Below are 15,206 nucleotides of genomic sequence, written 5' to 3'. Positions count from 1 at the left end.
AACTTGCTTAGACCAAACCATTAGTTGCTTGTTGATTCTAAGTTTGTCTTGCGCGGTCAAATGACTTATTTATGAACTTAACTTCGATTATTTTAATGGTGCTAATGGAATGGTAGTAGTTTGAACTTTAAACATCTTGCATTTACCATAGGATTGCACTAGCTTGATTGATGTCGCTGGCTAGACTATGTCTAGCGAAGGTACAAAGACATTCACAATTTCTTGCATTTTAGGAGTAGAGTAGCTTTCCTGATCCTTATCCTTTGTAGCTTCTTTAGTTAGAAGTAGTTGGAACAAGATAAAGTCAAGTTGGTATCCATTAAATGAACAATGCAAGTCTCTTTGTGATATCCAAAATATCACATCATTAAAACTGAGTGAAAGTCTCCAATAAGGAGGAACCTTGAGGTTGTCTCATTTGATTACACAATTCATCTACATTCTTTAACATATGATCGTCCTTCTTCAAGAGAGAGTTGGAGATTTGATTATTTATCTTGGAATATTTATTCGATTTTGTATGTTGTAGTGAAACAAATCTGACATCAATAGGAGGGTGCTGGTGTAATTAAATATTCACCTAGTTACACTTTAAGCTTACATAGGATAATGCATAACATAGTAGTTTGTATTTGAGATGCTTAGGAGTTTGCACGATCAGTTGCACGCGGTGTAGGAGAATTCTACTTTAGGTGGTGTTATAAGTTATCACAGTTCTATATGCCTCCTGATTGATAATTATGAAATTTGGGTTCCAACTTATAGACAGATTGAGCTTTCATTATTTTCAACATTGTCTTTAGTCATCAAACTATTATTTTCTCTCCCCTATATTCCTCTCCTTGAATATAATCAGTAGATTTTACAACTAGATATACATATATGTATAAACAAATGAACATGGGCCTGTCCCTGTACATACACACATATAGCTGTGAATCCTAGTAAGTACAGGTCCGTTTGTATACATACATATATGCACTAACAATCCTATTACAAAGGTACAAGTCCACGTGTGTGTGTGTGTGTGCAAATGTATACGTGTGTATAAAGATTTGTGAAAACTACTAATTAGATTCATGGAGAGGACTACGGGGGAAGTCTTGAACAAATATTCAGTGCTAAAAAGGGGAGGAAACCCCAGCTATAATGCCATTTGACATACACTTCTCCTAAGCCTCATTCTAAAATAGTTCTTAATTAAGTGCTGGAAGATACATTAAAATATAGGAGGACTATAAACTTCATGCACATTAAGTAAAAAACTAAAATTTGACCTTTTGTAATAAAAGCAGATTTATAACTAATGAATGAGCAGCTTTCAATAGCACTAAACATTTGTTCTACAGACCTCTTCATTGAAAATTATAAAACTTGGGTTGAAACTTGGAGACAGATTGAGCTTCCATTATTTCCAACCTTGTCTTTTGTCATCATGTTGTTATTTCCTCTTCCCTGTATTCATCTCCTTGAATATAATCACTTGGATATATATATATATATATATATATATATATATACAGAACAGCAAAGAGAGATTATTTAGATTATTGAAGAGCTATATAAACAAGAGGGATGTTGTAACAACCAATTTTTCTATCCCTATATTTACCTTCTCATTTAATATCAAAATCAGCAAGTTTACATAGTCACATGCATGGGGATAACAGTTTTAACAGATTAACTGATTTTCAGGTATTGCCTTAAGTTTCAACTAACAATTGGAATTGAGAAATCATTATCCAACTAATGCTTTTATAAACTGTCATCATAACTAACCAAAACATAATGAAAGAGAGGGAGACTACTTCCTACTTGATACTATTGAACAATACTTTATAAATCTGAAAGAAAATAAATGCAACAGCCATATAAATAACTTCGTAACTAATTGAACTTGAATAAACATGAAAGGAGGAAAGATACCCGCTAATTGTAATGATCAAGAATGCAGTCTTGATCTGTCTTGTACAAATCTTGGCATCTGGCGGAGAGGAGAAGCATTGTCGGAGGCTTAACCTTCTCACCATGGACCCTAAGTATCCCCACACAATCTCAACTGAGAGAGGCGCACCTTGCGCAGGAAAGACCACAGGACACCATCACGTCCTGCCACTTGAGCATCCTGGTGTGAGTGTCAACCATCTAGCTGGTTAGACCCTATATTCCCTCCTAATAGTCTATCTATCCAACCGATGGTTATTCTAACATCTAGTGATCACAACAACAACAACTGCCACTAAACCTACCCTAGCCAGGGATTTATATGGACACTGAGTGCTAATCACCCACCGCTCGACTTGACAAACAAGACACCCCTCATTGAACCACCATGAGCTGACTAGGTTATATTTACTAAACTTCTCTTTCCTTCTTTGTTAGTCTTACTAATATAGTTCTCACATTTGCATGACATTCCCACACAATCCATAACTTCATGTGTTTACATCTTCATCTCAGCCCCACTTGGTTGTCCTTGATGATTCAACGATTTATCCATATGTGTGTGTGTGTGTGTGCGTTCACAGATTATTGTTCCTTTTACAAACAGATTTCCCATTCCTTAAGTGGTTATTGCATGTGAATATGATGCTATTCTCTGATTTAGAATATGATTAACAAGCTAGAAGACACATTGATGTGAGGTAAGCTTTCCACTCTCAGAGACATCATTATTGATGCCCCTATACTTGTGGTTCTCCTAGTCAATCATTACTTCCTAAGTTATTATCAAGTCACGAGTCAATACAGAAGGCTTCAGCTCTCATAGGGCTGTTCAGATTTTAAAAGGTAGGGATTGGTCATGCAATTATGTGATCATGCTTATACGAACTCTTAAATGAAACTTAACGTGTATAAATTCAAAAGTATTTGCAGGCTCGATATCTTTTGTGAAGCAAGACATGCATAAATTCAAAGCAATTGCAGTATCGATATCTTTCATGAATTAGACATGTATAAAATTCAAAAGTATTTGCAAGTTCGATATCTTTCATGAACCAAATGTAATATCATTAAAAGAAATATGAACAGTAGAGATGTGACCTAACAAGTGTGTTACATCCCAATTTTTGACCTAGCTTGAAATATAGACATTGAGGTTCACATGAAGTCAGTTGACAATTTAATTTGATTTAATCTGGCGAAATGGTATGATTGTTAGTCATTATGATTTCAAGTGAAGATGACATGTTAGTTGATCGTTAATCACGAATTCATGGAATTGAGATGAAAGGTTAACTGTTATAATTATTTATGATTAAATAAATTATAATTTAATTACAGAGAAATTCCTTGCAGGGAGCATGTCGAAGGAGTGAAAGCATTGTCAAAAAAGAATTAGGCAGAGCATCACCATCACTAGACAGACGGGTAAAAGACCTAGCCAAAATACATCTACAGGACTTGCATGAGTTATTTAATAATTTAATTAAATAATTGGGTTAAAATATATAAACATATCTCTAAGGATTTTAATATATCTTTCATCATAATATTTTAATTAATATTTATAAACGTTCGTATATGTATAAATGATTTGGCACCATTATAATTTAATTAATAAAGTAATGTTGTTTGTACATATAAGATTTTAATAATGTTCGAAATTTAACAACATTTGAATTATTATTTTTGAGTTATATTCTTTTATGCTTTCCTTGTTTTTAATCGATTAAATAATTGGAAATTAGAATCCATTATGATCTTTTAACTTTATGTTCTTGCTTTACATCGAATTTATGATTGGAATTCGTATAGTTTCTTGTAACAGATGGAAGCCATAGAGTCGGGCTCTTATTATTTCTTAATTAAGTGGTGTTGCTTATTAGATTCTAATAATTAAAATAACTTTAAAAAAAAAAACCTTTTATCTTCTTTCCTTCTTTCTTTTCCTTTAGCCGATTGATTAAAGATTGGAGTGATCTTTGTAACCGAAGGTAGCCATAAGGTCTAGCCCAATCTATATTATGGACTTCCTTGGCTGCCAACATCCATCCTTCTTCTTCCTCTATCAAAATTTGTTTCTCTTGGCAATCGAACCCTTGTTAGATATTCTCATAAATTGCAGAGTGAACCCGAGTTCATTATTATCGATTTCCTCTTCCTTCTTTTCTGCAGGTCAAAGCCGGACAAAGTTACCCTCAGTCTTTAGGTGGTGGAGTCGCATAAGACTTCTGATTTATTTATTTGCAATTCAAAATTGTTTTGTTTTTACATCGGTTCAGGTCGTATCCTTAAGGCGAGTGATAAAATGATACGGTTTATGCATAAGACAGTTGTTGTTTCCTATTTAAGTTGGACGTTTTCTCAAACAGCAATTAATGTGTTAAGCATGCTGTCATCTTGTTAAATCTATCATATTCCTTCTTAAGTTTGTCGTTTTCCCTTAAAGGTTTGCCGACTGCTATTATGTTGTTTAATGCAATGATTTACATTCAGGTTGAGTTCTTTTTATATCGGAATTTGTAAAAATATCTCAAAAATATTTAAGAAAGTTATCATCTTAGATAAAAAACAATTTCATCCTGATATGAATATATATATAGCTGAGAGAGAAATACTGAACCCAAAACACCAAGGAAATGCAATGAAGTTTAGATTCTAAAATTCCATTTTTACTCAATCTGGTGATGACTATGAAATCATGAAAAATCCAACGTAGTGGAACTAGTTTAAACACAGACTATAATATGGTGGACCGTAATAGTTTTATAGTTATTGGAAATTGTTCTTATATTATAGTTGAATCTTAATTCGTAAGAGCGTATCAATTATGCATATAAGAGATTGAAGTGCAATGAAAGTTGTGGGCAACTATATTTAACTTAGTAAGTTATATATTCATTCATACCATACAAAGATGAAAATATTATCATAAATCCAACACCATGGAATTCACCGGGCATTATGGTGAAAGGGGTGGAATTAATTAAATAGACATTTAACTTGAGATCTTTAAAGAACACAATTATGTAATCACAGTTAGTGAAATGTTGGATGCATGTAAAACTGACAGAACCAGTTGTTCAGAGAATTCCGGATACCTGGGACTCACCCGACTATGTAGCCACAAAGATGGGTGATAAGGTGTGATAAAGGAATCATCAATAATATAAACCAATATCAATTATGACTCTTCAATATTTATCATTTAATGTGAATTAATTAATAGCTCATGCATATTCCTATTATGGTGATCTCCTGCTACCAAGTCGTATGGCGTGTTATATATCATGATACCCAGTAGATGGAATAATGTCCCCTGTCAATTCCGGGTAGGGAGGGCCTTTCTCATTACAGATTGTGTGGGAATATATTGTGGTCCGAGGTTGGGTGGTAAAGCCCCAAACAATGTTTCACCTCTCTGAAGATGTCGGATATGCATCAGACAAAGATAAGCCATGCATTCAATTGTTTAATGGAAACAGGTATTATCATTTTTATTTATGAGGTAAGATTAAATTGAAGTATTTCATTGTTATCATCATTTTACTTTCATATATATGAATATTGAATATAATTATTTATCTAATCTTGAGAAACTATCACAGATAAGTAATCGGAAGGAAAAGAAATCTAAAGCCCTAATTGATTGGTGACAATTGGAACCTTAAATGATACAGTGGTATTGAAAGCCCTAGTTGAATCCATTGTCGCAAAAGCCCTAATTTGAATCCGTAGTCGCGGAAGCCCTAAAATGAATCCATGGTATTGGAAGCCCTAGTGAGATAGCGGTATCAGAAGCCCTAAATGAACCAAAGGTAAACAATGCCCTAATTGATACAGTGGTATGAGATGCCCTAATTTAGAATAATAGCAATATTTAATTTGATTTTAAGATAGTGGTTTTTTAGATGATAGTTGTCATATGAAATTGTTATAGTGTATTTGTGGACTAACCCGGGTGGTTGCAGAAGCATCCCTAGTTTGATTCAAACTCAATTTTCTAAGGTATGTGGTTTTCAATTTCTGTTGTAATTTCATTTGATGGTAATTCAAGTTTTAGTTAAGAAACTTTTTTTTTTTAATGGTAAATCTTATTCACATGAACATGAATGATGTAACTACCTTCCTATGAAATCGAAGTTATAACTGTACTCTATGCTTAAGTTGAATGATAAATTAGACCCGGATAACCGGATGTTACAAAGTGTGAGACGTTGGATTATAAATACTGCAGATGCTCCAACCACGATCTGTTCCAACGAGGTTTCCCAGAATGCAATATAAATAAATGCTTCCTAATATCTTAATTACGATCACTGCTAGCAAGTGAAGATTGTAGAATATGGTGTAGTAGATGCAAGAGTAGACACTTTGAATGCAAAACTAGGAATGTTTGTGATCCTCCTTGAGGGCCCGTTCAATTTCAGGCATAGGAAAGGAGAACAGGAATGCATATTGGGAATAGTAATGGCTATTCCAATAACAGGTATTTTTTGGAATGGGTATAAGCTCATTTTAGAGGCAAAATGGGATTATTTATTCCTATTCCCTATTCCAATTGACGAACCAAACAGAAAATAGAAAACGTATTCCAAATATTCTATTCCTATTCTACCAACCAAACGGGCCCTTATAGAATGAGTCTCGGTCATTAGAACATGTGAGTTGAAACAAGAGAGTTACGTGCATGGGTGAAAGCACAAGATGGCGCAAAGTTACAATCTTGGATTCCAAATGCAAGACCGAGAATAATGAATAAAAGAAAATAGCCAATGGCTTTAAAATAATTCATTGATAAAGTGGAATTAAATTATTCCCCATGTCTCACTATAATAGTATCTATCTTATTTACATATATTTATATATGTTGCACACACATATACATACATCCACATGATATTCCCAAATATACGATTTTTATGCATATGTTGTATTTTAAATATACGTATACATACATATATGTCATACTTGAAATACACATACATACATATATATGTGTGTAACATGTACAGATGATGTATGTAAGTACCATGGTACCATTATATTGGAACATGTCTAACATTAAAAGAAAGGACTTGAGATCGACTCACTTCTCAAAGGTAACATTTGTTTTTAAATTGCTTCATGAATGTTTATATATCTTATTATGCTTGTTGACCTAGTTAGCTCATGGTGGTTACTTGATGTGTGTCTAGTTTCTCCTAGCTTGTGTTCCCTAACCATGGTAGTTTAGATTCATAACTATTAACTTTGGTTGCAAGATGGTGCTCTCATACCCAATTCCCTCTCTGCCAATGCTTCCCCCCCTGTCGTGGCACTACCTACAAGAAGAATTAGCACGGTGAAAGCATACTTCCTTGTAGATCAACTATAAAAAATCATTATGGCAAAAAAACAATTTAATTGCAATACTAGGTAATTTAACTAACTTTTTCCTTTTCACTTGAACATAACGATTAACAAGTATTTCCAATTCATATGAACTTCAAAATGAGTAACTAATTTAACTAACTGTTTGAAATATCAATTGTTAAATGATTTTTTTCAAAACATCAAAATAGGGGATGTCACAAACCTCCTCCCCGATAAGATCAGACACAAAGATTCATAGAGCCAACAGTACTCTTAGAAAGGAAACAAAGATGCAAGTTGTGGGCAATCAAATCCTTTTTTCTATTTCCTTTGATGAACTGTCCAATTTTCAATAGCGATTCTAGCTTCGAAGGCCACACCATTTGTAGTAGGGGAATTGACATTTCCAAAATTTGTGGCCTCTGATTCTGTACTAGGATTGGCAGCTATATATATTGAGCAGCAAGGAGAGATTATTTAGATTATTCAATTTACACAAGAGAGACCTCCTCTCCAATAAGATCAAGCACAAAAATTCAAAGTGCTAACACTACTTTTAGAAAGGAAATGAAGATGCAAGTTGGGAGCAATCAAATCCTATTTTCTATTTCCTTTGCAGTATTGTTCGATTTTCAATAGCAATTCTAGCTTCTAAGGCCACACCATTTGTAACAGGGGTATGGACATTTCCAACATGTGTGGCCTATGATTCATTCAATAACCCATCAAATCCCTTAATCTTTGGAATCAAAACATTTTTAGACTTGGTACTAACTTCTTGTCTAAATCTTTCTCACCTCAAGGAAAGGAGAAGAACCATGAATGGCCACTGATAGGTACAGGGAGGCATTTTGACTATACATTTCTCGAGTTCTCACCTTTGGAGGAGAATCCTTACAAACAACTGCTAGTGGAAGACAACCTTGGGGAAATGTAGAAACCTCTTTTTCTATAGAATAATGATGGACAAAGACATCTTTACACCATGTGGCTTGTTCAACAGGTTTACTTTAAGAGAGTTTGCAGTTATGTGTCAGTGCCAAAATCTACTTCCAACCACAATTTTTTTTTTAAGAAATAGCAACCAGGAGATTTTTGGAGGTATCTAGGTCAAACAAAATGCAAGCATACATGGTATAAAGTAAGTTACAGGAGTCTTCAACAATAGCAAATTGCTTCCCTGTTTTGCTGCCAGTTCCTTCAAAACAAGAATCAAGCTAGAATTGGAGCGTGAGATTGGGGTTTCCACCCATATATGCATTAAAAAGGGCACGGTTTCAGAATGAGCAAGTGCTGATCACAACTTTCTCTTTCCTTTGCAGTATTGTTCGATTTTCAATAGCAATTCTAGCTTCTAAGGCCAAACCATTTGTAATGGGGGTATGGACATTTCCAACATGTGTGGCCTATGATTCATTCACTAACCCATCAAATCCCTTAATCTTTGGAATCAAAACATTTTTAGACTTGGTTATCTTCTTGTCTAAATCTTTCTCAGCTCCCACCAAAAAAAGGAAAAGAACCATGAATGGCCACTGATAGGGACAGGGAGGCATTTTCACTATTCATTTCTAGAGTTCTCACCTTTGGAGGAGAATCCTTATGAACAATTGCTAGTGGAAGACAACCTTGGGGAAATGTAGAAACCTCTTTTTCTATAGAATAATGATAGACAAAGACATCTTTACACCATGTGGCTTGTTCAACAGGCTTAGTTTATAAGAGTTTGCAGTTATGTGTCAGTGCTAAAACACCTATGACAACAGAAAGCAAATCTTCATAGTCCAAAATCTAGTTCCAACCACAATTTTTTTTTTAAGAAATAGCAACCAGGAGATTTTTGGAGGTATCTAGGTCAACCAAAATGCAAGCATGCATGGTATAAAGTAAGTTAGAAGAGCCTTCAACAATAGCAAATCGCTTCCCTGTTTTACTGCCAGTTCCTTCAAAACAAGAATCAAGCTAGAATTGTAGTGTGAGACTGGGGTTTGCACCCACATATGCATTACAAAGGGTTCAAATGTAAGGTTAGAAGGTGGTTGCCATGGTTCCAGAATGAGCAAGTGCTGATCACAACTCCATACATAGTCACAACGCCTTGTATTTTGATTGTGGACATGGTGAAAAACCACAATAACAACCTGTGAGCACAAGGGTAAATTTGAAGATCACCTTTCACATGGGACTCTTAGGTGCCCATGATTCATTTAAGTAAATTGGCACAACTGGGACAGGACCAAATCAATCTACCAAATAACCCTTCTCTGCAAAAAAAGTAGTTTTGTTTTCAACCACTTCCTTTTTTTACTTCAATGCCAAAGTCAAGCATAGGAGACACATTGCCACATTATAGGGGCCTCAACATCTGAGATATATCAAATTTGCATTCATATTTTAACTCACTGAACCAAATAAAACAACATTCTTGAGTGCCTGAGACTGAAAACCATTTTGTTCACCAGACATTCACAATCACTTGTGCAAGGAAAATGAGCAAGATTGATTAGCCCCCTTTGTCACTATAAAATCTACAGTCCACAAGTATTCAATACTCATAAATTCAAATTTCATAATTGACTTGTCAAATGCCAATACACAATGAAACTTACAAATAGTATTTTATGATTTTAGACCACTCGCCATCAAGACCATTAAAATCAACATTTTGTTTAATTTTATTCTAAGTTACCAATTTGGGCTCGGGGACGGGTTCAGATATGAGAACCCAGTATGTGGGTTCGAGATTTTTTTCTTCCATTAAGGTTTGTATGGGTTCATGTGTGTGTGTGTGTATCTATGCATTATATATGCCAAACGTAAAAATTTAAATACTTGAAATGTCGAATCTACCTTGTGAAGGCATTTCACACTCCACAATTGAATACAATCACCTCACTTCAAACTAACAAGATGGACAGAGCAAATGTGGAAAAAAAAAGAGTTTTCAGAGGCTTCAAAATGGGCTGTTTTAGGGTTAGAACAAAAAAAAATGTTGTTTTAATGTGTTTGGACAAACTTTTTGAGTTGGACGTTGTGGGTACTCATAGGTCCCTGCTCAGTTTGTTTGGGTTTGTTTTGGGTCCGAGCAAGGTTCAAATCCATGAGGACCCCAAGGTTGAGGCACGAGCCCTGCTCGAACTCAACACAAGCCATTTCACAAATCCGAACCCAATTCACACCTCGACCCAATTTGAGGGTCTAGGGTGCAAGCCAGGTGACTCAAATTTTTCTTGAAACACAATGAGCTACTAGGCCATTTCTACTAGCCATGTCATATATACAAATTTCCTCATCTAAAGAGATTTCAATAAATTGAATAAAATAATCTCTAGGACAGCATACTTGAGAGTTAAATCCTAGTTCCTTGCTACCCCCTTGTTATTATCAACTTTCTTATATTACAATAGATGCAAGTTGATGTGCACAAAGACCAAATCCTCAAGTTCTTTTGCAACCAATTGGCTACACTTAAATAAGGGAACCAGAGGCCTAGATTTGGGTAAGCATCTAGTGGGATATGGGAATGGAAACCCAAATGTTGTTAAGGGGCAAAATCCCTCATGGTCATTTAGGGTAGTGACTCTCATAGGTGTTTAAGGCCAACACCACCAACAAAGTTGAGGGTCAAAGTCGCTACCACCAAGCCCTATTTAAGGCCTTTAAAACCATGCAAACCTTCATGGCACATGCTCTTTACGCAATTTTATCACTTAAGGATGAAATTAGGCATTTAGTACTTTCTTGTTTATAGAAATGCTTATAAAAATGCTTTTTTGGTATTTTCCTTTAGGGCAGCCGTTGGGCCCCATTGGGTTCACCAAGGTTCAATTTAAGTTCGCCCAAGGGCTTGCCTAGGTACAAGAAACCTTGGGTGCCCAATGCTCACCAAGGGTCTTGCTCGAGCACAAAGAATAGGGGTGCTCAAGTCCTTACGAAAACACAATGTGAAGGATCCACAATGTCCCTTGATGAGACCCTAGTTGAACCCAATGGCATACAAGTGTAAGAATCAACCCCAAATGAAACAAATATGAGTATTAAGGAGATTCTAAGAGATCCAAGTAACATATCTCTTTTCTTTCAGTCTACACAATCCTCCTCCCCTATCCACCAAAACAAAGAAAGAAAACTATGTCTCTTTCTTAACCTTTCATTGGCATTCAGCCCCCAAGAAAACCACCCACTTGCTCTAAACCATCAATGCTCTTTTTTCTTGACATTTGATGCAGTCTCCTACAAAATACAAAGAATATGGGTTGCAATTAAAGAATACCCCTCTATGCACACCAGCTGTTGTGGATCCTGAACAACTCTCCTACAGGATGATGGTTAATCTTATCAGAATAGACAAAAAGATTTCAGCCAATTACTTGTGATTTATCTCCTTTTTTATTTTGTTAATGAAATATGTTGACTACAGAGGATGCTCCTGAATCAATTTTGAACCTCTTGGAAAACTAGATTATTCAAAAACAATCTCCAAGAAAACCAAACCATGAAGAACTGAAGAACTTGAACTGCACTCAAATACGAGCTTGATGGTAGAAACTAACATTTTGGCCTGAAGAATCAATCCATACCATTCTCTTTGACCATGTGAGGTACTTCTGTAGTATTTTACACATTTCTTCCTCTGTTTACAATTATCGTGATGGACAATACATTGCTCTGATTTTTTTTCTCTCTTTTTCATTCACTTTACCTGAGCAGTGAGCACCATTCACCCTCTCTAACTTGTTCTTTTTTTCCCAGCTTCTTGTGGACTTAGACCTACCCTCACTCATCCTCCAAACAAATTTATTGCAGCCTTTCTCATTGCTTATCCAACATATTTTTGGACTTATAAGCCAAATATTTAAGCCCAACTGCGTCTCTATAACCAGCCAAAGCACCTCCTGAATCATTTGTATCGGATCCACAAGTAGCATTTGTTTTATGTTAGGATTGTCACTGCGCCAAAAGATCGACCTGTCAATGCCCTATACAACCACTAGACTTCTAGAACACAGAAGGCGGTTAAGCCATGTCACGAATCTCGAAGTGGAACACTGGTGGTTAGTCAAACGGCATCTTCATAGCCAGAGCTTCCATAGTTATCATATATGCTCCTCCATATCCCCCTTTTAGCTGATCCATATGTCAAAATTACCAACTCCAAAGCCAATGACTTGTCCTGCAAAGCCTCCCGCACTAAGTGCAGTGGGACCATTACCATCTCATACATCTTAGGAACATTTTTAATGGTGCCTCACCAAATCAGGAAATAACTAATTTCTCTTCCCATATTGTTAGCTTAGCAGAGTAATTGGAGGGAATTGTTTTTCAAATAATAGCATTTTGTTTTGTACTACCCTGTTCTTTAAGGAAACATGAACAGGTCTCATCTTTAGTGTGATCGAGATGGTTAGTAAGTAGAGGCTGCTGATCTGACGCTTTTATTTGGCGTACTTATTTAGTCATTTAATACTGATGGGAGTTGGAGGATATGTAAAGTTGTTTTCTATAGATAAAGAAGATATTCGCTGTATTTCATTTTAGCTATACATATGACTACCGTTGTTTTCCTCTTTATGTTCTAATGTGTTTATTTGAGTATCTAGTCTTAAGTGTAAAATCGTCAGAAGAGGGTATCCACTGGAAAACAATTTGCAGAAGCAGAGGACTGTCTGCATCAGAATCGCAAAACCCCAACTACGCAAGGTATTGCACGCTACATCAAAGGCGAAACATCACCTAAGCACTGCCATCACAAGCAACTAAGGCTAAAATGTCTTCTTACAGCACGGATAAGATAAACTTGTGGGTATTATTGATGTTTCGAAGCCGGCGATTATCTTGGAGAGTAATAGAATATCCATTCAGATTGGATTACTTAACTGCTGAAAATTTTCCTTATAAGCCAACAGCGGACATTGCCCACCTCTTGGGCTAAGAAAGGCCATATCTACAGGATTTGATTGTCCAATCAAATTTCTGTTCAAGCTATGCCAATATAAAGTCGTACTGAACAAAATTCCCTAATTCTGGAACAAAATGTGAAACAAAGGGTCAACATACTTTTGACTTGAAGATCCCGGCAGAGAGCAGCTGCCAGGGTTGTTTTGCCACTGCCACCCATTGCGCTCACTCCCACTTTGTTAAAATCATATTCAAACAACAGTTTTTTCAACTCCCGTACTTGATCAACCAAACCCATGGGATTGTTGGGTAGTTCTGGAATCTGTGGTTCTGGATCAAGTGATTCTGGAATATATGACTCTGAAAGGGGCAATTCCGGAACGGGTGGCTCTGCAACAGCTATTTTTGATATTTTTATGTGCCTCCTGGAGGATGAAGGCTGCAACGAGAAACCGTGCTTGTTCCACAATTTTCCAACGTAAGAGAAAACCCCTATTGCATACGAGAGAATCCATAAGAAAACCCTACTTGCAAACGAAAATAACCATTGAGCAATTCCTTCAACAATCAGTGTAACAAACACTGGTTGAATCATTGGCCATAATAATTGACACAATTGTCCAACCCTCATTTTGTCTGTGTTACAAGAAAGCAGGAAGCGATAGAGAGGAGATATTTGCTTCAAGGAACCATTCTTGTGCGTAAAGAGAAAGCAATCGGAACAGAGGAAGCTTCTTTGCAATCTCCCAGCCACTAGATCTCATGGCTCTGGAACTCATTCTGACCAAGTTCCCACGGGTGAAGCTTCGTCTGAGTCTGGTAAAGCGGTTTATTCCTCGGAAGGGCCATATGTTAAATCATTGTAAGTTCACCGTTGGTAATAAAACTAATGAATAGTTTTAAGCCAAAAAAATAACTTAAATATATAAAATAGGTTTTAAGTAAATGTTTTAGTTCAATAACATAAATTATGTGTTAAATTAGTATTTGTACGAAAAGAAGGTGTGGTATTTCTTATATTTTAATGAATTATAGGAAAATAACAAAACAAGAGCTCTGTTCCACGAGTCCTCCATAGCAAAATAGAAAGAAGGAAATAGATGGTTAGAATGAACCTTCTTCATTAAGACTTTAAAAAAATCTTGGCTACATCAACCGCTAGTTTTGTCTCCAACTTGCAATCCAAATTGTAGCTGAACAAAATCATAGTAAAAAAATAGTTATCAACCTTGACAAGTGAAAGACTAAAAACAAATCTTTATGACAAAGATGAAAAACTTATGCAAGTGATTGCTAAATGTGTGAGCGTCATAAAGGAAAACTAAAACTAAATTTACTTCTTCCAAAATTAAGAATTTAATGTGCTTAACCACCAAAAATGTGATGATTTTATTTGACTCTCAATAATTCCATCATTATGCAAAAAAGAGTATTGATTTTTGAATGATTTATAGCATTCTAAATGATGGTTATATTTTATAGGAAAATATTACTTTTCCTTTTGATTATCTTTTTATCATAATTTAATAACTTGGTAAAATTATTTAATCTAGCAATCAATTGTATGTTATATTCTATGTTACAACTAATTCATTATGATTCATGAGTTAATTGCAATTGATTTAAAGATATTTAATAAATTACAATATTGTATTTGTTTATATGCTTATAGTGAAATATATGTATATCTAAGGTAAAAATTGGTATTTGAATTCTATAAATGTTAAAATTAACTATTTCAATTATGAAGAAATTAGAAAAGATGATTAATTTAATTAGTGAATGTGAATTAAAGAATTAATATTTAAATTATAAAACTATTAAAAAACTAAATGATAGAAATATTTGTTTAAGAAAATATATTCATAAAGAAGTATGTTAATTAATTGATACTTAGAAAAGTCTCTCAATCTACCTATCTATTATTGAAGTATGTTAATTAATTGGTACTTAGAAAAGTCAACTTAATCTACCTATTTATTATTATTAATAATATTTGATTTTTTAAT

At 35.0% G+C, this 15,206-nt stretch overlaps 1 protein-coding gene across 1 annotated transcript in view; it reads right to left on the bottom strand.

The window, feature by feature from the left end:
* Nucleotides 1-14,023, bottom strand: part of LOC149531327 (putative disease resistance protein At5g47280) — a 37,844-nt gene extending 23,821 nt beyond the window's left edge. The window contains exon 1 of the mRNA XM_089811460.1: nucleotides 13,357-14,023. Within this exon, the coding sequence (XP_089667586.1) occupies nucleotides 13,357-13,828 (472 nt within the window). The 5' untranslated portion in view covers nucleotides 13,829-14,023. The remainder of the gene's footprint in view (nucleotides 1-13,356) is intronic.
* Between the last annotated feature and the right edge of the window lie 1,183 nt (nucleotides 14,024-15,206).

Source organism: Cupressus sempervirens, chromosome 11 (assembly GCF_028749045.1).
Source record: "Cupressus sempervirens isolate cs-2001-9-10 chromosome 11, ASM2874904v1, whole genome shotgun sequence".
NCBI lineage: Eukaryota > Viridiplantae > Streptophyta > Pinopsida > Cupressales > Cupressaceae > Cupressus > Cupressus sempervirens.
Note: the sequence above shows the minus strand (reverse complement) of the source record. Positions and strands in the feature narration are given on the sequence as shown.